A 24,479-nucleotide genomic window follows, 5' to 3' on the forward strand; every position below is an offset into this window, starting at 1 on the left:
ACCATTCTTTAGATATTTTATATTAATTGGAATAATTCCTGGGAAGTAAGGTCTGCCTTCCTACTTCCTCTGATCACCTGACTGTTTAATGCCTTCTGACACCCTGTCAAGAATAGTTGTGCCTGGGCATAGGGCTGGTATAAAATTTTGGCTATATTCTAATAGAAACTGATAGCAAAAAATAGCAAAGCGCTTTCCAAAAATGAAACAAAAACATTTAGGCAGCTAGGTTTTCTAAAATGATCTGGCTTCTTCTGTCAGAGAAATCTATCAGCTCTGGCACCAAAGAAAACGCAGGCAAGTTGGAAGCCAAATAACGAGAGAAGATCAGTTTGGTTTACCGTATAGATGCTCTCAGCACCCAGTACAACACTGTAAAAATGAAAGCCGACTGGATCAGATTTTGCCTCTTGTATTCAGAATGTCACAATGAAACGGAACCACACGTACAGAAGACCTTGACAAGACTCTTGATGACCATGAAAGGGCCGTCCTGACGGATTTGCATGGGCAACCTGCCTTGACCCTAGCCTTATAAAAGATTCAGCACCAGCTGTTCAGGCAGAACAGGCAGATAAAAGCCTAGCATGGCATGGAAAGGATGCTCAGGGAAGCTTTAGTGCTTTGTCAGGCCTCTTGACATGGCATAACGACCATGGCAGTGCAGTGATGAGGGGCTCCAGAAACCCAGCAGAATGGTTTCAAACTTAAGCTGTTTTCTTTCTTTCTGTTTACAGGATCAGAACAAAGAACATGAGTTGAAAAGAAAGAGGAAATGCACTCACATAGATCTCAGCCCCATAGAAGCCGTCCTGGTAAACCACACTGTGAAGAAAAGGGGACAATACAGATAACAGAGCATTAAGCGTTAGTGCAGTGGATACATCTTTTCCTACAAAATGAAACAAATAATGGCTGTTTACATTTATTAACTATGCAAAACAATATAAAACTAATGAAAAACAATGAGCATTTCCAAATATACAAAGTTTAATGTATGTTAGGGAATCCTTTAGGGTGAATATGCCCTCATAATTTGTGGCCTAAAAGACATTAACCAAAAATGGTGATTAAACCATGAATAGTATGTAGATGTGTTAGAACTCACGCTCCATAAGCAGGAATAGGAGGAGGTGGGGGTGCGGCACGGAATGTATTGTAGACTGCACGACCCCGACCCCTCAAATGGGCACCCCTGTATGCCACCGTAGCCCCTGTGGTTGGATATGGAAAGCCTGTAACTAGAGAAGAGAAGAAAAGACAAACAATGCCAGATTAGCTTAGCATTCTTAAACTATGTGCTGCCAGTCCACTATCAGCTGCAGTGCCATGTTGACACAAAACATATATGCATGTATAAGTGTGCAAATGAGAATATGTGCATATGAGAGAGTAATAGAGGATCCCGGTAGTAGAGTCTCTAAGGTTTCCATATAAGGTGTCCAATGCAATAGTACCAAGGCAATATACAGTAGCAACATTTGTACATAATATTGGCGCTAGCATTTAATTCTGACTTACTGGACTGTTTATATTCTCTGGCACACTGCTTTACCTAAAGACAATGTTCCAGCCAATCAAACAGGGATCCAACCGTTTGGCTGGACAGCAAGAAAGGATGTGTGCTAAAACTTAACTATGGACAAGATTCTAATTCTTTACAGAGCAACACACACTTACCCATTTACTCACACCAACATTTAATCTGGTTTTAATCTGGTAAAGCCAATTCACATTCTGAATGTTTTAGAAGGTGGTAGAAAAACAAAGTACCCTACAGCAGGGATCTTCAAATCCTGGGCTGCAACCATTGGGTGGGTCGCAAGCCAAGAAAAATGGGTTGCAGAGAAAAATAATGATGATTAAATAACTGGATTTTAGCAGGCACATAAACACAAATTGAACTTGTACACAAACGCACCCTTGTGGAGGCTTTAGGTTACATCTTGTAAACCACAGTGGGACCAGATTGCCACCATTTTCATGAATTAAGTATATTTTGTTTTCTTTTTCATTTTGATACATCGTTTGTGTCGCCTGGGTTGTGGTAAAAATCATGGCAAAATGTGGGTCGCTTAAAAAAAAGTTGCCCTATGGACGCCTACACAAAATATGAATAAAAGCCAGGTCACCACGGAGCCATAATGCTGTGTGGCAATACAATGGTTTTCAATTTTTTTCTTTTTGAACATAACCGGCAAATGTGGTAGTGGTTTCTATACAATAAACACTATGATTAGTAGTACATATTAACAAATGTAAGTCTTACTGTACAGTACTTTTATTTAAGTTTTTATTTGAAATCTAAAATATAATATTGGCACTGGAATTCTAGAATTTAAATCTCATTTATTAGACCATGTACACTCTGAACACCTGGTTCCTTAAATCTTTTGGTTATCCACATTTAGACCCAATAATGTGGCTGCACTGCAAGCAAGATGTATATTAAAATTTTATATTTTATGTATTTTTACTAGCTGATTTATTTTGGGAGGAATTGGGGAGGGTCTAGCAGCACCAAACGCTCGGGAAACACTAGACAGGGTTCCAATCCATTGCAGCACAAAAACACTTATAATATTAATTGTTTGTTTTTACTTAGAGGCAATTTAAAGCAATCAGTCAAAACTTCTGCATGTTTTCTGGAAGAGGGATAAATCTAGACCACCCCACACTAGAGTACACCAGAGTGAACATGGAGGAAACATTAAACAGACAGCTTCTAGTTAATTACTGCTATAATTAGTCACTTTTGATTGCAATACTAAATCTCACTCTACCATACAATTATTTATGGATTTATTTTACAGCTGAAGTGTAATATTGGCAGCAGCTATCGGATCTCATTTATTAGACCTGTACGGTCTCTGAACGAACACCTGGCTTCTCGTTTTACCTAAAGACGGTTTCAGCCATCCAAATGAAGACCCGACGGCTTGGCTGCACAGCGAGGCAGATGTGTACTAAAACTGCATTTTGTTAATGACTGCTAGTAATGACGAGCGGAAATAAAAAAGAGAAGTCAGAGATTGTTTTTAGCTGTGGGGTGGTGTGCGGTGGCCTTTCATCTGAGGCGAAAGAAAGACAGATGGCAAAAGGTACAGAGTTTGCTCTGTCGTTTTGATCTAGAGTGAAGTTGTTGACATTTTAATTCGTCCCTGCTAAGCTATGGACGCCAGTGTTAATATGCCAAACAGCCCTGGTTTGTGATATATGCCAGACCCTGGTCAATTTATCTCAAATTTCCTTCATACGCATTGCTCTTATTTTTTTTTTCCCTTTGAATTTCTGTGTGCATTACGTGTGCCATGATGTACACAAATGTAATCTCATAATGAGCTATGGGTCTGCATGCTGCACTGATTCAATAATATCCCATAAATCATAGCACAGCGCGTCTGACACCCCATAAAGCCTGTGCAGCGGCAAAACTGTACGTGTGCATAAATTGACTAATACTTCATATGTTGGTGTTATTTTGATATGAGTGGCAGAAAAATTAGAGAGGACCTTAGTATAGCCTAGCCAGAGGGGGAAATGTTACACAATATCCACAGACCCTTTTATAAAAATGTATTAACAAACTGGATAGATTATAATCAAGAAGGGCGACGGTGCACTGGCGCAGCAAGTATAGTTGATTATCCAGCTACCCATGTTCTATCAGTTCATCCATATAGCCACCTTTCACATCCCAAACATGACTGTAAATGTGATTAGTCAAAAAATAACCATAAAAGAGTAACTAAGTGTGTTATGATGTGCAATAGCCTCTATAAGCTTCAGAACCACCATGACTCTGACCTGAGCAAAGCAGATATTAAAATAAACTAATAAAATTCAATTGCTTCAGTTCAGGACTTTAAAATTTACTGTGAACTATGTGGCATTGCTGGTAAAGTTGATGCACAGAATCATAAGATCTGGGGACCTGGGTTTGATCCTTGTATGTCACTGTCTGTAAGTCTTGCCTTCTGTTATGTTTTTCCTTTGCAATTTGCTAACAAAAGTACAGATGAAAACGCCATCTAGTCACTAAACGTACACCATTTAGAGCAGTCAATTCACCTGCTTCATGTTTTTTGAGGTGGTCGGAAACTGGAATACTTTAAGAAAAGTAGTCTACAAGGGAAAACATTCAACCCACACTGTGACTATATGCAACCATTAAATCCAGGTCCCCAGGATCCACTTTGCTTTGTGGTTCCACTGTGGCCCCTCCAGTGAAATATAAAGCAACACAAAGTGCATGTTTTGGAGCTGATCCTAAAAACACTTAGGCACAGGGTAGGGATGCACACAGGACAGAGTGCCAGTCCATTACAGGGCAGTAAACAGGTACATGTATACAACTAGGAGACATTCACAGAAGCCAATCTGTCTGCTAACATTGATTCATTCATTTCTTATCTGTTTTACCACACCTTCATTCTACTGAGGGTCACAGTGGGGGCGATTGACTAGGCGAAAGGTAGGAAACACCCTAAACAGGTCGCCAGTCCATCACAGGGCACACACAGATTCACACCTAGGGCAATTTCCAATATCCAATTAGCCTGACTGCATGTCTTTGAACTGTGGAAGGAAACCCATGCAGACACGGAGAAAACATACAAACTCCACACAGAAAGGACCCAGATTGCTACACCTGGGAATTGAACCCTTGCTGTGAGGTGACAGTGCTACCCACCGAGCCACCATGCCACCCTACTACTAACATATCTGTTAAAAACAAAAAGTGATACTAGAAGATCTTAGCAACTATTACTTTGGTCTGTGGGGATGTGCATCATGAACATAATATTTTTCAGCACACTGCTGGTATGAATATTTAAATGTAAACAAATGAAATGTGCCTTAGAGGGGACTTCTTTACCAGGACTACTGTACGTCTATGTCTAAGGCTTCTTGCACTGTTTAAAGTTTATAATATTAGAATGACTGGCATGCTGCATGATGGTTCTACTCTTTTAATAACAGACGAGGACAATCTGACAGTGTCTTTGCAAAGTTAGATGAGTTGGACACGGCTGGGAGCAAGTACATGTCATGCTTTCCCTTGCAAATGTTTTAGCATCTACTTAAAAATCAAAAACCAGCGCCATTAATATTTGCCTCCCATCTACTCTGCATTTTAATCTCATGTTGGTCTCGGCTCAACGTGCTGCCGAGCGCTGAATACGTTGGCCGAGGACGCAGTCAATCAATCAATATTACATTTCCTGTGGTGTCCTTCATGCATGTGCAACCAGCACGGGCTTCCACACTCAGAAGAACAGACCCCAGATTACACAATTTAGCTCTCCAGGCAGGGATCAGTGGCTCAACCCTTAACCTGGGCTTAGCTTGATCCACTCGTCTTAGACTGAGTTGGTGGGGACAAGAGAAGGGACAGAGAAGGACCATGGGAAAGAAAAGTGAAGCAGACTGGATCACTTCTGATACAAATAGATTCAATATATAAATATTGAAAAAAAAGTGAATTATTATTAGAACTGAAGGGTTTTGTTTCTAAATGTATGAAATCTAAGTTTATAGGTTTGTTTCGCTTTAGTTATACAGTATAACTTGTTGGGAATGCTTCACACACACAGAAAAAATAATTCATTCAGTCATTGGCTGTTTTACCACCGCTTTATACTATTCAGGGTTGATATGGGTCCAATTTACTGGCCAAAATGCAGGAAACACCCTGGACAGATAACCAGACCATCACAGGGCAAACACACACATACACGCATTAACACCTAGGACAATTTTGTATCTTTAACTGCATGTCTTTGGACAGTGGGAAGAAACCCAAGAAGACATGGGGAGAACATTGCAGACTACACAAAAAGGACCTGGGACAGTGCTACCCACCAAGCCAATGTGCCACCCTACAACATAGCAGTGCTATGTTATAATTATTAACAAATCTAATAATCAAAAATTGTTCCAATTATAAAATAACAACAAATCTAATTGTTGGGCAAAATAGTGGCACAGTTGGCTCAGTGTGCGGCAAGTAGCTGCAAAGCTCTTAAGAAACTGGGTTTGATTTTCACCTCTAGTCACTGTCTGTGAAGAGTTTTGCACAATTTCTGATTCTGTACGGGTTTCCCTTCCACTTTTTAAAAACATAGAATGTAGCCTGGCTGTGTAAGTGAGTGAATTTGTGAGAGAGTCTTGCCCTGTGATGGCTTGGTACCCTGTCCAGGGGGTAGAGCATAGCAACCTGACTAAGATAAAGATGATGATTCTAACTGTAATACCCAACATTTATCCTATTGGATATACACCGATCAACCATAACATTAAAACCACCTCCTTGTTTCTACACTCACTGTCCATTTTATCAGCTTATCGACTTACCATATAGAAGCACTTTGTAGTTCTACAATTACTGACTGTAGTCCATCTGTTTCTCTACATACTTTTTTAACCTGCTTTCACTCTGTTCTTCAATGGTCAGGACCCCCACAGGACCACCACAGAGCAGGTATTATTTAGGTGGTGAATCATTCTCAACACAGCAGTGACACAGCAGTGCTTTTATATGGTAAGTGGAGCTGATAAAATGGACAGTGAGTGTAGAAACAAGGAGGTGGTTTTAATGTTATGGCTGATCGGTGTACGCTGTCTGTAATAAAACTCTTTAACTATTACAATAAGTAAACCCTGCGTAAAGACATAGTAAGGGGAGAAAGGGAGGACTAACAGAGATTTAGGTCTAAAACCTAATATTTTGGAAGGGTGAATGGTAATAATGGAGGAGGGGAAAATGATTTCTGATTAGTACACATATCATTCTATAACGGGATGTGTTGTGCCTCATGAGTGAATGCAAGGTATCTCAAGATAGCATTTGTGTATTATTGTCATTAAACAATTGATTTAATCTGTGAAGGTAGAACATCCTTTAAACTGCATTACAACGTGGGTTTTCGGGTGGCACCGCGGTCAAGGTGCTAACCTCCCACCGCTGAGATCTCAAGCTCTCGAGTTTGAATCTGAGTTGTGCTATCAATCATTGCTGTTGCAACTGCGCCTGCATGAGAGATGGATGATTTACAGACAGAAAGGACCAGGGCTACTCCGCCTGGGAATCGAACCCAGGACCTTCTTGCTGTAATGCGACAGTGCTCGCTTTATAAAAGCAAGAACATGTTAAAATGGAAAAGTAGCACACCATCAAATGCATTTGATTCATTAGGGAGAGTTTGAAGGAATCAGTTTGCTAAATTGAACTAAATCGAATTACATTTTTATTGAACTGCCATCACTTAAAGAGAAGAATGGAGGGATGGCGGAAAAGTGAGAATCCGATAGAGGGATGGATGGACTGGCTGCAGGAGGGAGAAACCCGACTTCCCCGGAACAGGTTAAAAGCAGGCAGTCGGCGGCCCTCATCCGTCATTCTCCTGAATGGGATTTGAGGACAATAAACCTGTAGCGCCAGGACGAATGGAGACGGAGTGCGCTGTCAGCACAACACGATTTATAGTGCCCAATTTCGCTGATCTCCCGCACAGAAACTAGGACTGATAAACAGTGATTAATCACCTTAACGTCCGATTTCAGACCCCATCCCCCCAAACTGTATTAAATGTTGCCATAATTATACTACAAGAAATGCATAGGCCATGTCCTTTTATATCTTTATTTTTGAAAGGTAAAGAGGAAACGAAGTGTGTAGGGGAAACTTTTGGGAAAAGCTCTTCTCAAACAATCCCTGTTTAGTCAGGAAAATATATATTTATTTCCATTTTGCAGTCCCTCCACAGCTGTCCCTGGAGACAAGGGAGGCATATGGTGTCATTTAGGCTCGGCAAACTTTAGTGCCATGTTAAGACGACATGAAAAATAAGAATGTCATAAATCAAGCCCGCTGCCTCCCCAAGCCAAGGCGATGAAGTGGTAGACTACAGTAAATCTGCTTTGAAGGGATGTTTTTAACAGGTGAGTATTCATGAGAGGGTGCGAGTTAGTCACATGTCAGTTTTTTAGTGTGGATGGAGAGAGAATGGTGAGACATTTTATAAATTCTTTTTCAATGCAAACAAAGGTACAACATGGAAACAGAGAAATATAACACAGGGAGAGAAATATAAATGAAAGGAAATGGGACAAGAATGGCTAAGTGAGGACCACAAGCTGCAAGAAGAGAGTCAGTGTAAAACTATACTACCTACCTATACCTACCTACCTACCTACCTACCTACCTACCTACCTACCTACCTACCTACCTACCTACCTACCTACCAGTGGCGGCTGCTGGTCTTTCAAAGAGGGGAAGCTCACTGTCGGCTTACATCATAAAATTTGTCAATTTATTTATACATAAATTCTGCCCTCCATTCCTTTTCAAGAAAATGGGCTGTGATCCTATCGAAGAAATGGGTTGCAGTTTGTCTTTCGACTTAACTCTTAAGTGACAGTGTAGCTCTCAAAATAGCTGTCAATCAAAATGGGATTCAGCCTTTCGACTGATCCTCCAATCATCTTGCAGAAGCTCCGTGTCCAGACCCGCCCACAGCTCCATTCACCCCCAGAGACGCTCAGCGTCCGGGGGCGGGACAAGATCGTGGCATTTATCCAATGACCGGCGAGTTTCGAAGCAATGAAAAAAACCGTTCCATGCAGTCCCGTTGAAGTGAATAGACGTTGAAGTGAATAGACGCTCAGCTTCGACGCATTGACGCTACGCGAATGTATGAGAAGTTAACAAAATCAAGTCAGTCGATTTGTGATAAGTAGCTGATTCTGAACCCCCACACCCATCTATCAACCCACATATTCATCCATCCATCTTTGATAATAATAGTAAAGAACAACGTAGAGCACATTGGTCCAAATTCTAACACTGGTGTTTAAGTAAGCTGAAATCTGGTTACTAAAAAGCCAAAGCAAATTATTTTTCTCAAGCCATTTAATGACCCATTGTACACAGCTGATAAGGATATAGTCATCCTGGAGGAGACCAATTGCATTAGGATAGAACTGTTCTAACAGAATTATGAGGCGATTGGCTAGAGTAGCTTCAGTAGCGGTAAAAGGAAAGGTCAAGTATTCAGGCCTGTAGCATTCCTTTTGTTCCCTTCATGCCCAGGGCTTTCCTCTGGGTGGCTTCCTCTGGGAAGTACTCACAACCCTACCCAGGATAAATGAACAAAAAAAAAGGATTTTTCATAAAGGTATGATTACTAAGTGTGAGTATTGGGTACTCTACAAAATCCTCCTTTTAATAAAGCAGAAAGAATTTATTTCTAGGCTACGGTTTAATGGCACAACCACAGCAAACCAAAAATTTCCAAAGTCTTTTGGCTGTTATCAAGTGTTAATAATTTTTACCATCTGCCACTATGTCTTAAAATCAGAAAAGCATGGACTTTGTTTCATTCTGTGTTTTTTTTATCAATTGTTCCATTAATTTAAGTCCATTACTTTCTGACATTGGGACATGTCGGAAATCAAAATGTAAATAGCAACAAATAAATGCTGATATTCTGATTTGATTATTTAGTAGTTATTAAAAATAAGCCATAGTTAGCTATAGCTGTGTCAGAGATGCAATTATGTAATTATTAGTAAAATACTTGATTAATTACCAGAATGTATGGTACTTAAATGGCAAAATTATGGAATATCCCCTCTTTTATGAAGCTTGCATCTAAGTATTTAAAACAATACAGTATCTGTACAAATTAAATAATTTAAATGGTTTGTTGCCCTGCATGTGCATAAATGATGTGCGAAGCAAAATGATTCAAATGTACAAACCACAGTAATTTATTAGTAAAGATATGCACAACTTTACACCAATGTGCTGGAAACAAACCTACAGGAGGAAGATTTTTGTTTCGGTTTTGGTGGGGTAACGGAAATTTTTAAGCTTATTACACCAGCCAAAAAAGGCTAAAAAACCCTGGATTAGTCCACGCATAAATACGTACTAACCAAGGCTGAAGGGGAGAGGCAGATGAAGGGGTCCTAAATTCTACAACATTACTGCACTATAAACAGCTGATGGGAACACTGACGGATCCTAACATAATGCAAAGTTACTGAGTGGAATACATTTATTTCTAATTTACATCAGTATATTGGGGCATTTTGAGCATATTTGAATATTTAGGGGAGACATGTCCCTCCCAATTTATATTGTGATTACGGCCTTGGTACTAACAGATCTACAGTGCCGTAAAGCATTGCTCTGTAATAATGTAAAACATGTAAGTGTGTAAATAAAAGTGAGAGTCGCTGTTTGTATAATGATGTGCAACTGATTGTGTGAGCCTGTATCAGCAGGATGTAAGTTGTATAGAAAGTGGAGGGTTGGCAGGGTAAAAGAATGAGTGCTGGGGGAGAAAGTGAGGGAGCAAAAAGCGAGGGAGAAGGAGGAGAAGGACTGAAATGAAAATGATAAATGACTGCTTTCTGTCACAGCCGGTTATTTAGAGGTTCGTTGTAAAGCTGTCCTGGAATGAACAGATTTTAGTCTAATGAGCAAAAAGGCAGGCCGTTAAAGTGATGCGATGTGCTCAGCACTTCTTCCAAATGAAATAATACCATTTCCCCCTCATTAGAATGCAAAAGATCCAAAGAACACAACAGCAATAAAGAAAGCAGAAAGTAGAGGAGGAAAAACAACAATACGCCAATAAGTCAGGAACGTATTTACCTAAACTGAAGTTCTCTAAAATGCCACATTTGAACAGGATGGTGAGTAAACACAGATCCTGCTTTTTATTAGCTACTTACCAGATATCCTTATAAAAAAGAAAGAAATGCTTAGAGGAATGTGTTGTCACCCATTCCAAATTGATTAAGTGTACACAGGGTATTTTAAGGAGAGAAGCTCATGACTATGGCTTTGTCTGAAAACCTAGTGAGCTCTCTACATAGACACAACTTTACGTCATCCTATACACACTCCTGAGATTCTCAATTCTTAGATACCTTAAAATGCTGCCTTCAGAGATGCTTTAAATCTAAACAATAATCTGACTGAATAATGAGGGGGCATCCAATCCATCCTAAGCAGTGAAGGCAACCCTAGCAAAACTTTTCTCACAAAAAATGACAAATTTGGTGGGCAAATGCGGAGCAACAAACAGAGTTCTTTTCAAATGTAAATAAACTCTCACTGATTTTAAATTTGTATAAAGATGCACAAGTGTAATTTATTAGCAAATTCTGGTTTGTCCGTGATAACATAACAGTTTCTGGTACACTACGAGAGATGTTAGCTGGCATGCTAGCGGGTTGTGCCGCCTTAGCTTATTGTTTTAAATGGCCTGAGGCTAACTGTGTTAGCTTAGTAAGCGAAAACTGAGGTGACATAATCGCCTTAATCACTAAGTAGTGCATCTAAATAACCTGCCTTATTTGTTTAGTGTCTTATTAGAATCCTCTCTACTTAGGCAGCAAGGCAGCTCACTAGCTTTTCAGACAGACGCTATATTTTTCATTACAATGTTTTCTTTCAAACTAGTGGTTGTTCCCTGTTTTTGTTTACCTTCAAGGATCCAGTATCCTAAATACTCATTATTAAGAGAAACTGACTGACATGAGATGTTACAGTTTGAAAATGACTGTGGAAATGGGTGTCTCTCTTTAAATGCCTTTAGAAACCTTAACATTGCTTTACAAGCTGGTACGGTGGTGCAGATACTATAGCACAGCAACATAGGATTTGAGAATTGTGGTGCATCGCTGCTAATCGCTGCCAAAATCGCTGCTAAAAACTGTCTGTAAATAATCAGACATACGTTTTACCCCTAAGGAAACTGGCTGTGACAATCACCAAGCTTATATTTAAATGCTGTTTACATTTACATTTTCGACATTTAGAGGACGCTTTTATCCAAAGCGACTTACAGTTGTGACAGTATACAAGCTAAGCAATTGGGGGTTAAGGGTCTTGCTCAAGGACCCAACAGTGGCAACCTAGCAGTGGTGAGGCTTGAACCGGCAACCTTCTGATTACTAGTCCAGCACCTTAACCACTAAGCTACAACTGTTTAAGATAAATTTTTATACAGATAAACATTGCATTACATTCTACAGGAGCATGGCAGTGCAACTGATATGGTAGTTGCTACAAAGCAACATGGGCCTTGAGAACCGGTGTTTGATCCTCACTTTTAGCCACTGTCTGTGAGCAGCTTTGCTCTCCCTCTCTTAAGATACATCATGTTTTCCCAAAAATCTGCAGAGGGTAGACTGACTAATCAAAAATTTTCCCTGAGTGTAAATAATTGAATGAATTTTCAAATGTGTGATGCTCTGCTATGGTCTTGCTCCACGTACAGGATGTTTTCCCACCCTGTGGTTGGTATTTCTGTATATATATATAAACATAAAACCACAGCTCTCATATGAGATACATGAACATTAGGGAAAAACGTACCTGCATAAAATTCAGGACCATAGACAGCGCCCACCACAGGATTCAGCTTCCAACCTACAGAAAACACCAAGAAAATGTTTCAGTTTTAGTGTTTTCATTGCATAATACTACAATTTTATGCCAGACCAAGCAAGTGTTCACATTATTTCTAACAAATATTATTTTTAAAATTATTATTAATAAATAATAAATATTTTCAAAATTTAATTTCTAAGAAATATAACAAAATAAAAAAAACAGAATGACACTTCTGCTACTAATACTAACAATACTTTTTTATTAATATAATTTCTTTTTTATATTTTAGCACCACTATTCTGGTCAGGGTCACAGTGGGTCTGGCTTCTTTGGAATTACTGGGTGCAATGCAGTAACATAGCTAATCATGTCTGTATGTAGATGGCTTACCAGCCATTACCACAGTTGAGGATTAGAACTCTGGATCCTAGCATTGGTAGGCTAACATAATTTACCCCTGTTCCACCAGGGAGCCAATAATAATAATAATAATAATAATAATACTAATAAAAACAAATAAGTAATAAAAATAAATAAATAAATAAATAATCACAGGTCCCAGAGGAGGCACGAGGGCACCTGGCTCCTACCACTCCAATTTAGTACCTGATGTATGATAGAGGAAACTCAGTGGGGAAACTAACAACAACTAAATTGCCTGAAAATTGAGTAAAAAATAAATAAGAGAAAAAAAGAAGCATGGCTTTGTCATAAAAGATGACAAAGTGAAAGAATAAAGCGAGGTCAAGGCCGAGGAAAGGAAAGACACGATTAGGTAATTTTATAAAGAATATTGAAGAAAGAAGTTTGGCTGTAGTAAAATAGTCAAAAGTGTGGGAGAAGCAGATGAGGAAAAACGAAAGAGACAGGGCAAGTGAGAGAACGAGAGAGAAGTGGGTGCTATCTGGTGCGCTGGCAGTGATGGATGGAGGCTGTAAAATGGCGTTCTCGTTTTTTTCCTTATTGGCTGACGAGAGGTACTGCTGGGGGGTCTGTGTTGCTTTCACTCTTTTTCTTCCTGCCCTCACTACCTACCAGTCTAAAGCAATATGCCATGAATCGCACTAAGCTTGGCAAACCAGGCCAGTGTGGCATAACTTTTTACCTTTCTGTTTTACTGTGTGTGCAGTAGATTAAATGTGATAGGAGTAAGATTTTATTTTAAGTTATCATTACTTGAATGTGTGTATCATTTAGTTAATGCATCACTCTGCCAGCTCACAGCAAGAAGGACTGGGGTTCGACTCTCTGGCCCTCTTTGTGGAGTTTGCAGTTCTCCCTGTGTCTGTGTGGGTTTTCTCTGGTAGCTCTGGTTTCCTCCCACAAGTCCAAAAACATGCAGCCAGGCCAATTGGAAATACTAAAATTGTCCTTAGTGTGTGTGTATGTGTCCTTAGTGGACTGGCGACCTGTCTGGGGTGTTTCCTACCTTTCTCTCAATGAATCAGACCCACCACAACCATGACCAGGATAAAGCGGTGGTTAAACAGGCAATGAATGAGTATGTAGTATGAATGAGAATGTATTACTTAATTATAATTTTTTTTAGTTTAGCTTATATTATATTATTATATAATGATATAATATATTATTATATTTATTTACAGTAAGTTTTATTTTTTAAATTAATTTAAATACAAATTAATTAATTTTAAATTTTAATTAAATTTTTGTTCATTTTTTTGTATAGCCAATAGTATGAAGAGTCAGCTTAAGATTGCAAGTGCTACCATTTTACACTTCTCTTTAGTAAATATTGCACACTATGTAAAACTGCAAGCAGAAGCATATGTGCAAGAATTGAGAGAAAATTGGATAAAGTTTTAAATAAAATCTGATCTAAAAAGTGAACCTAAAGCTCTTACCATTTGTGTAGGGGTTTGCCACTTTCTTGTTTGTCATTACTCTCGCTGTTGCATTGTTTACCTGCACAAAACAATCCATATAGTTAGATGCATTTAGGAAATTCAGGACAATCAAGAACACAAAATGCAACTCAACATTACTGTGTGCATACATAACTCATTCACATGCAGGTAAACAATGTTTAGATCCAGTACCATCTGACACAGATTAATAAACTAATAAAAAGAAACATCAATCTAAAAGTTTCAAAAATCAAGAGAGTCTAATTCAGATTTTCTACAGTAAGAGTCTGGAACCATGACTGCCTACTTTTTTAGGCAGTGTGGGTTCTGGGATGAAGCATTGACATCAGAAAAACAAACTAGTCAGCTATGAGATGAATCATGACATTAGATCAATCATGTATGAGAAATATAAAGATTTATTATCTATTATTTATTAAGTTTTTTATTCTGACTGACAGCTTCTAGTACAGTGTTTCTTTTTCTAAATCCCAAACCTATCAAATTTACCAGTCCACACCAGTTACTCTTATGTGTAGCTTTGAATGCCCATTGCCCTGCATAGTGCCCATTTAGGATTGTCATGGATTAAAATCTTGTTCTAGAGCATAATCATGGAAAGCCAGAATCCAAGACAGTTTGACATTTCTCTGATCAGATGAACACAGCTAATAAATGAATGAGCTAAATACTAGGTGTAGTGGATGTCGTTAAGCAGGAAAATCACCAAGCCGTGCTGTATTCTTGCCCTCAAGGGGTGGAGTTTCGCCAGTCTAGAAAGCTATGCATACCCAGATATTATTAACCTTAAATCAAGACTTCATAAGCAGTACACTGAACCTCGGGATAAATAGTATTTTGTATGAGCTCAGCTCAAAACCTGCAACGCAGTGCGCGAGAGCTTGTTGTGAAGGCGGGGGCTGCTGTGGGTTTTAAACATGGCCGACGGCACCAGGAACCATGTTAGTATTTCACCCTCGTGTTAATTAGCGTTAATGGCTTTCCTTTTCACACGGCCACCGGAGGTCATTTAGCTTTAGGAAACAACTGGCCCCAACTCTCCCTTGATATATAGGCCTTGGTATTGTTTGTACATTATGTGAATTATCTTAATTGCCCTATGGAAATCTTAATAGTCTTGTGTAAAGGGGGGGATCTGAGAGAGAGAGAGAGAGAGAGAGAGAGAGAGAGAGAGAGAGAGAGAGAGAGAGAGAGAGAGAGAGAGAGAACAAACAGTGCTACACGAGCTATGGGTAAAGAAGCATATAAGAGAATTAAGGTATTTGCTATTCAGGAAACATGAGTGGCATTTTGAGCAAAACTAGTAGCACTTTGATTTCCCAAGACGGGGTAAATTACAGCATGTCTTCAGGTTCAACACTCTAAAGTTGAGCATGCACATTTGTTCATCAACAAGCATTAAAAAATTCAAATAGCTGCATTAAACAGCACACACACAAATATCAATGGAAAGATGGAATTTGAATACATTTATGGAACTGTTTGTTTATTTCTGTTTATTTATTCTTGGCAAAATCTGCATTTTTTTTGGCAAAATCTAGATTAAAGAATTAAAGGATGCACAAATAAGCACATTATACACTTAAACAGATGGATTCATGATGGATTCAAATTTGTATTTAAATGTTTTCTTTGATTTTCTTTGTAGCCACAGTACTATATTCAATAAATTAATATTACTTATTAGATTTTGAAATAGGTAAACAGTCATTATTCAGCAGGATTATTCATTTTGGACCCAGGGTATGCCACGTGCCCAAAATATCTTTCAATAATTTAAAATGATAGCAAATTAAAGTATATGGACATTTACTGTATATAGATGATATATTTTAAAACAAAATGACTGGCTACTTATGAGAACGGGGGGTGGCCAAGGAACCATGATGGACTGGCACTGTGTCTAGGTGTGTTACTGGATTTTAACAAATGATTCAGAGGGAACTGGACCCATTGCAACCCCGAACACGATAAAGCAATGGTAATTGTATTAAATAATAATAATAATAATAATATTAATTTACCAATCCTAATCCTTGACTTAACAATAATAGTTTGTTCATTTTGTAAGCAGTTTGTTGTGTCCAAAATTCTTTACTTGACATTTTTAGACTCTGTGATGCCAAACTACCTACAATTTATTTGGTTAATTAACATTTACATATTACAGATGTAATATCTTTATATAAATAATTCCATCATTCCATCATTGACCCACATATGAAAACTGTAGTGTTACAATACAAATGAAACAAACATACATGCGTCATGCATTATCAGATATCAGGCACAGAAAGAGAACAGCAGGATACAACAAGTATGCATTCAGACAGGAATCACCAGGCAGACTGGGGCGGAAAGAATTTAGGAAAGCACCTCGATTTTGCGTCCCTCTACGATTGTACCATTAAGTTTCTCCCGTGCACGGTCTGCATCTGCACTCGTTTCAAAAGTTACAAAACCGAAACCCTGTGTGTGGTAGGAGTTGGCCAAAAGTGAAAAGAAAAGTAAATAAAGCAGGGAAGAAGAAGAGGAGAGAGGAAGACAAGCAGACACACTGTAAGCGGAATTGTGAAAGGGAAAATGGTAAGCATTAGTAACAGGTAAACCTTTAAACATTTAGAGAGGAAAGAGAAATTCAGAGAAACTGCAATACAGCAGAAATGAGAGACATTTTACATACTACATTCCAATACCCTAAAACTAATAGTAGCAAAATACCAAACTAAAGAAGCTAATCTTTCATTTTGATTTTAAAATTTTATTTAGAGTTACAGGAGAAAGGTTCGGGGAATTGCCTTAATATCTTTTAACCTGATTTCCATCTTACTCATAATAATAAACACATTCTACTACTTACACAGAATACAACGGATGCTTCATGTTTTGTGGCCATGTTTTTGTGTGTTTTGTGGACATGATACTCTGATTTCCACTCACCATATAAAAACAAATGCAAAGATAAAGGTGCCCTGTTTTCTAAGATGCTGCTAAAGCACTAAACACTTTACATTCTGTAAATAAAACTACTACAATCTGTGCTATAACTGCTTTTTTCCTTCTGTGATACCTGTTTATGATGTTCTGTTTTGCATTATTTAAGCCCACTGTGAATATATATATACAGTATATACTGTATATATACACCTCCTAGTTTCTACACTCACTGTCCATTTTATCAGCTCCACTTAGCATATAGAAGCACTTTGTAGTTCTACAATTACTGACTGTAGTCCATCTGTTTCTCTACATGCTTTTTTAGCCTGCTTTCACGCTGTTCTTCAATGGTCAGGACCCCCACAGAGCAGGTATTATTTAGGTGGTGGATCATTCTCAGCACTGCAGTGACAATGACATGGTGGTGGTGTGTTAGTGTGTGTTGTGCTGGTATGAGTGGAACAGACACAGCAGCGCTGCTAGAGTTTTTAAATACCGTGTCCACTCACTGTCCACTCTATTAGACACTCCTACCTAGTTGGTTCACCTTGTAGATGTAAAGTCAGAGACGATCGCTCATCTATTGCTGCTGTTTGAGTTGGTCATCTTCTAGACCTTCATCAGTGGTCACAGGACGCTACCTACAGGGCGCTGTTGGCTGGACATTTTTGGTTGGTGGACTATTCTCAGTCCAGCAGTGACAGTGAGATGTTTAAAAACTCCATCAGCGCTAATGTGTCTTATCCACTCATACCAGCACAACACACACTAACACACCACCAGTCAGTGTCACTGCAGTGCTGAGAATGATCCAACAAACTACAAACTACAAAGTGCTTCTATATGCTAAGTGGAGCTGATAAAATGGACAGTGTGTGTAGAAACAATAATGTTATGACTGATCAGCATATACAGTGTATCACAAAAGTGAGTACACCCCTCACATTTCTGCAAATATTTCATTATATCTTTTCATGGGACAACACTATAGACATGAAACTTGGATATAACTTAGAGTAGTCAGTGTACAGCTTGTATAGCAGTGTAGATTTACTGTCTTCTGAAAATAACTCAACACACAGCCATTAATGTCTAAATAGCTGGCAACATAAGTGAGTACACCCCACAGTGAACATGTCCAAATTGTGCCCAAATGTGTCGTTGTCCCTCCCTGGTGTCATGTGTCAAGGTCCCAGGTGTAAATGGGGAGCAGGGCTGTTAAATTTGGTGTTTTGGGTACAATTCTCTCATACTGGCCACTGGATATTCAACATGGCACCTCATGGCAAAGAACTCTCTTAGGATGTGAGAAATAGAATTGTTGCTCTCCACAAAGATGGCCTGGGCTATAAGAAGATTGCTAACACCCTGAAACTGAGCTACAGCATGGTGGCCAAGGTCATACAGCGGTTTTCCAGGACAGGTTTCACTCGGAACAGGCTTCGCCAGGGTCGACCAAAGAAGTTGAGTCCACGTGTTCGGCGTCATATCCAGAGGTTGGCTTTAAAAAATAGACACATGAGTGCTGCCAACATTGCTGCAGAGGTTGAAGACGTGGGAGGTCAGCCTGTCAGTGCTCAGACCATACGCCGCACACTGCATCAACTCGGTCTGCATGGTCGTCATCCCAGAAGGAAGCTGACGCACAAGAAAGCCAGCAAACAGTTTGCTGAAAACAAGCAGTCCAAGAACATGGATTACTGGAATGCCCTGTGGTCTGACGAGACCAAGATAAACTTGTTTGGCTCAGATGGTGTCCAGCATGTGTGGTGGCGCCCTGGTGAGAAGTACCAAGACAACTGTATCTTGCCTACAGTCAAGCATAGTGGTGGTAGCATCATGGTCTTGGGCTGCATGAGTGTTGCTGGCACTGGGGAGCTGCAGTTCATTGAGGGAAACATGAATTCCAACATGTACTGTGACATTCTGAAACAGAGCATGATCCCCTCCCTTCGAAAACTGCCTCCAAGATGACAACTGCCTTGCTGAGGAAGCTGAAGGTAAAGGTGATGGACTAAACCCAATTGAGCACCTGTGGCGCATCCTCAAGTGGAAGGTGGAGGAGTTCAAGGTGTCTAACATCCACCAGCTCCGTGATGTCATCATGGAGGAGTGGAAGAGGATTCCAGTAGCAACCTGTGCAGCTCTGGTGAATTCCATGCCCAGGAGGGTTAAGGCAGTGCTGGATAATAATGGTGGTCACACAAAATATTGACACTTTGGGCACAATTTGGACATGTTCACTGTGGGGTGTACTCACTTATGTTGCCAGCCATTTAGACATTAATGGCTGTGTGTTGAGTTATTTTCAGAAGACAGTAAATCTACACTGCTATACAAGTTGTACACTGACTACTCTAAGTTATATCCAAGTTTTATTTCTATAGTCTTGTCCCATGAAAAGATATAATGAAATATTTGCAGAAATGTGAGGGGTGTACTCACTTTTGTGATACACTGTATATATATATACACACACACAGATCAATTATTGTAGGTATTATTAATAATAACTAATAAAAAGACAAAGTCTTTAATCTTATCTTAAATTTTATTTTATCTTATCTTTTATCTTATTTTGTCTTATGTTTTATATTATTTTATCTCATGTTTTATCTTGTTTTATCTTATCTTTTATCTTATTTGACCTTTTCTTTTACTTTATCTTCTATCTTATCTTCTTTTATCTTATCTTAAGAGTGTAACCTCGTTTTGCACCCACTGCAACCCTGTTTAGAATGTAGCAAGTGTTAAGATGAATAGCTTCATTCAAATACCACCCTAATTTGCTTTTTACTGACAATAAGAATGATAAATTTTTATTGGAACGCACCCTGGATATCAACGCACCACTCTCGTAAGTAAGGCACCCTTTTCATCCTTCCTACTTGACTGTTGTCAAACATAAATTACGGTCAGCCCACGGTGCAAACACCTCATCCAGTTCTGGCTATTAGATATGCATGCAAACAAGCGTACGGATCAGGCTCCACTTGTTTAGTTCATATATACTGTGCTATGCATGACCTATTAATTGCTTTGGGATATAATGCATGGGAGAGAGTGGCTGCTGATTTGCATATATTATATGCCAACGCAGAACCCTCTTACACTGTCAGCCATAAATAAAAGCTTCCCTTGTTATTCTTGCCCATTTAAAGTGATCAAACATACAGCTAAAAACAAAAATACGTTGTATTTATACACATATAGGTGTTATCTTCTAACACATTTGGTGTAGAGCACATTTTTCTTGACCTTAATAAATAAAGTACAAATAAACAATGTTGCCAATATAATTTTTTTTAATAAAATTATTATACATTGCAAATGCATGTTTGTATGTTGGGGTTCTTATCTGCTTACCAACATATGTACTTCAATTGCAATAATTACCCCCAATTTAGTCTGAGGGTTTGAAAACCCTCATGCTGAGGTTGAAAGTGTGGAAGTTACCCAGTACACTGCACTCGACTAGGGTTGAAACTTGATCACCACTTTAGTTTGAGGGCATCAGAATGATTCATTCAGCTGGCACATATGCTTTAGAGCTGTATATATGGCAGCATAACAGCTTTATATAATCGAATGAGCTTTTTTCTAATGGTTTTCATAAACTCAGTTTATTTAACATGTAGTCTCTTTGGGCCAGACTGTCTGTAATGAGATGAGTCTGGAGAAACTCCTCTGGGACTTTGGCTTAAAGTGTTGGGAAATGAAGTCTTACTATAGCAGGACCAAACTTAGTTTGAATTTAATAAGCAATTCTATGCTTTCTAAATGCGGAGCTTAAATAAACGGCAGCTATTCAAATGGGCTGCATTTTAAACTGCACCCTAGCTTGGTAAATCGTACGTCCAATTAGTGCCCAACTAAACTACTGTATAGTTACACACTATTTAGCAAACAGGATGTGGTTTGGGATGCAGGAGGAAATCACTCTGCATAAATAATGTCTGTCTGTCATAACCGTGGACTTAAACTGGCATAAATATTCGTGCAAGGGTGGGTTTTATAAAGTGTGTGGGCACAGTCTGCGCTCCGTTCTAGTGCAATTCATAGTCAAGTTTTTAATGATTTTCCTCAGACAGTAAATTCACACAAGATGATAGCTGACCCAGCGAGACTACTAATCAGGAGAATGGAGGCCTCTATTTTTTTCTCTGTTTTTACACCATTTTCCTTTTTTTTTCTATTTTGATTTACTCTACAAAGCCTTTAAAAGTACCTCACAAGGTTGACATGAAGCTTGCATAAATCCTGAATCTTTGTTTTGTATTAAAATGTATGTAATGATTCAGAAATGTGTTATGAATACGCTTTTAAAATTATATTACTAGGTTTCTTTCCATAGATCCAGTCAATAAACAATAGGGTTTTTTTGGTACCTGTTTTCTAAGGTTCCCTCCTTTTTGTATCTAAAATGTTTTTGGGTTGTGACTCTGCGGTGGACTGAGTAGCTGAGTTTTATTTTTCTTCAGCCTATTTCTTTGTTACCTGGTAATCACATTATGTGAAGTCCAATGGTATCGCATCTATAATATAATTACTTTTTTTCTTTGTTTTTAGGCAGATGGGGCCACAGATTTCAGTAGGGATGTAGCGATGCACCACAAGACAGTTAAAAATCGGTGCACATGTACAACAATTCGAAACGGTTATTCATTTAAGATGAATCGATATTCACTTTAAACAGCAAAGGGCACTTGCACTATTCATCTCGCCTGGTTGATGGCACTTCACAAAGTTGCCAAGTAGGGGATTTTCCAGCCAAATTTATTTATGCGAGGATACTTTCTTTATTTGTATTATTCATTAATTTATATATGCTTATTACACAATAAGCATTAATTGGCATAGTTTGTATCTACCTCAGAAATAAAAGGGCTTTCATTTATTTATATGTCTATCTGTCTGTCTATAATAATAAATTATACATAATAACAATTGTGCATGTCATGGTCAGGGATATATTAAATGCACCTATGTTGTTAAATGCAATAGACATAGCCAGGTATAAATTCCTAAGTGGCTTTATTAAGGGCTTAAATCATTATAGCTAGATGACCGGGTTGAAGCGTCTCTAAAACAGCAAGGAATCACAGACAGCTGTGGTGAGTACCCACCAACAGAGATGGCCATGTTGAGTACACAGGCAGCTGTGGTGAGCACCCACAGACAGTGGTCCAAGGAGGGACAATAAAAGGGCATTCATTATTTAGATAAATAAAAGATAAGCACAAATACAGTATTTTATTTTATTTTTTTAAAGAGAAATAATAAAAGGAAACATAATTTGCCTTCAATTTCAATTTGTTTAAAAAAATCTGGAAAAAATTGTATCGTGAACCCAGTATCGAGAATCGTATCGCATCGTGGGTAGAGTGTATCGTTACATCCCTAGATTTCTTACTGGTTTGGGTTTTGTTTTAAGTTTATTTTCAGAGTATTTTTTCCTATGTTTCAGTTTACTGCTTTTTAATTATTATTCTTGTTTTTATTTTTTCCCTTTTCCCTCTCCAGAGTTAACAAGAAAACAAGTTTGTGTTTTTTAATCATCACGCTAAAACAACTATCATGGCTTTACAGTGGATCCACTATTCATAGCTGAGTGGCAGAGATACCCAGGTAAAAGCAAAGCTTGCTCCCTGGATAATGAGTTCTTTAAGACCTGCATTGCAAGTGTCTATCTGGAAGAAAGCCTATCCGGAAGAGTGCTTTTAAATATTCCTAACAGCTTATACAAGTCTGTTCAAAGCAATGTATGACAGCTCTAAAAAGAGAATCACTGTCCGCTGGTCAGAAACTCCATTGAATTATAACCGGGTGAGTTGACACTAATTCAGGTGAAGCCGCTCCGTCGTTTGTGTGCACAGCTACTTTTTAAATAGTGTGGCTTGGCACAGTGTGAGCGTGTGCAAGTGTGACACGTGTGTCACTTTGGGGCCGGTGTGTGCAAGCTGTAATTACTCGTCTCATGAAGAGAAAGGGGACCTGTGAGGAAAAAGAGGGATGAGGTGACAAAGAGCTGCTCTTCCAGCTGACTTACCTTAGAGCCCCGCTCGTTAAAAATAATTTCCACATCTAAAATTTTCCCAAATTGCTGCAGGGAGAAAAGAGAGAAAGGAAAGAGGGGAAAAAAGAGAAAAAGGAGCAATTAGAACTCATCTCTTTCGCACGGTGTCAAGAAACTTGAGCACTTGATTGCATAGCTAACTAAAATAGAAAACCTGCTGCTCAATGGAAGTTACTCCAACAGTGGAAAAGCTCTGCACACACTGCTGGATTAAAATTACACCAAATTCACACTTTTATCAGTGACCAGTCATCAAAATGTGTTAAATGGAGCTAGATGATATGGCTGGGCTGCTGTGGAGAGTTGTGTCTGTGCGCTGCATTCTGCTGATGGCTGTAAATTTTTAAAAGATCACTACCCTGCTGTGTATGCACCAGTGCTCTTAATGATACACAATGGCTTGTTATTTTCCATGGTGGTTTGACAGATAAAAGGCTGGACAAAAGCACGGAACAACATATTTCTGGCATGACTTAACACCACCTCCCCCCCTCAATTAAAAAAAGGATAATTAGACATAGAGGAGCCAGTAAAGCTCATGATAAACAACGTATTTGTTTATGAGCATGATTAATGCCATCTTTGTAATTACATTTCACTTTGGTTAGTATGCCTTCTGTGTTTTCTAAATGTTACCACCCAAAATTCCAAATTGCTTGTTTTATTAATATATATTTTTTATTAATATATTTTGCTTATTTTTATTATTATTAATAATCGTAATACACAATTTAACAGGTAAAAACTAGATTAAACTAACTAACTTACTAACTAACAAAATGTTTTGATTTGTGTCATTAAAAAGCACTTGAAGGGTCAAGAAGAAAGTTGCAATGTGAAGATATCGTGTCATTACTAAAACACAGTACATAGCAAGATACTGTACTTATAACTGCATGTATTTAGCGAACACTTTATTCGGAATTGATAGGAATATTGTTAGGAATTGATGACGGGAGGGCAAAACATGAATACATGAATACAGAATTGTATGAAACGTTTTGTAATGCAAAAAATGGCAATACTCGACCAGGAACAAAGGACAACCTGGTATACTATTATACATACTAATTACACAGACAACAATAGGGCAAAAGTGTATATTATTAAAAGGAGTAAATAGAAAGGGGGTAAGACAGGGCAAGGGGAACACAGACATGGA

The 24,479-nt window shown here is 38.6% G+C and overlaps 1 protein-coding gene across 1 annotated transcript in view; it reads right to left on the reverse strand.

Moving 5' to 3' along the window:
* rbfox3a (RNA binding fox-1 homolog 3a) overlaps positions 1–24,479 on the reverse strand; it is a 699,121-nt gene that overhangs the window by 13,270 nt on the left and 661,372 nt on the right. Inside the window, exons 8-13 of the mRNA XM_063003695.1 lie at positions 23,291–23,344; positions 16,681–16,773; positions 14,281–14,341; positions 12,398–12,451; positions 1,109–1,241; positions 786–825 (exon numbers count right to left, since the gene is read on the reverse strand). Of these exons, the coding sequence (XP_062859765.1) occupies positions 786–825; positions 1,109–1,241; positions 12,398–12,451; positions 14,281–14,341; positions 16,681–16,773; positions 23,291–23,344 (435 nt within the window). The remainder of the gene's footprint in view (positions 1–785; positions 826–1,108; positions 1,242–12,397; positions 12,452–14,280; positions 14,342–16,680; positions 16,774–23,290; positions 23,345–24,479) is intronic.

The sequence above is a fragment of the Trichomycterus rosablanca genome, chromosome 10, assembly GCF_030014385.1.
Source record: "Trichomycterus rosablanca isolate fTriRos1 chromosome 10, fTriRos1.hap1, whole genome shotgun sequence".
In the NCBI taxonomy this organism is placed as follows: Eukaryota; Metazoa; Chordata; class Actinopteri; order Siluriformes; family Trichomycteridae; genus Trichomycterus; species Trichomycterus rosablanca.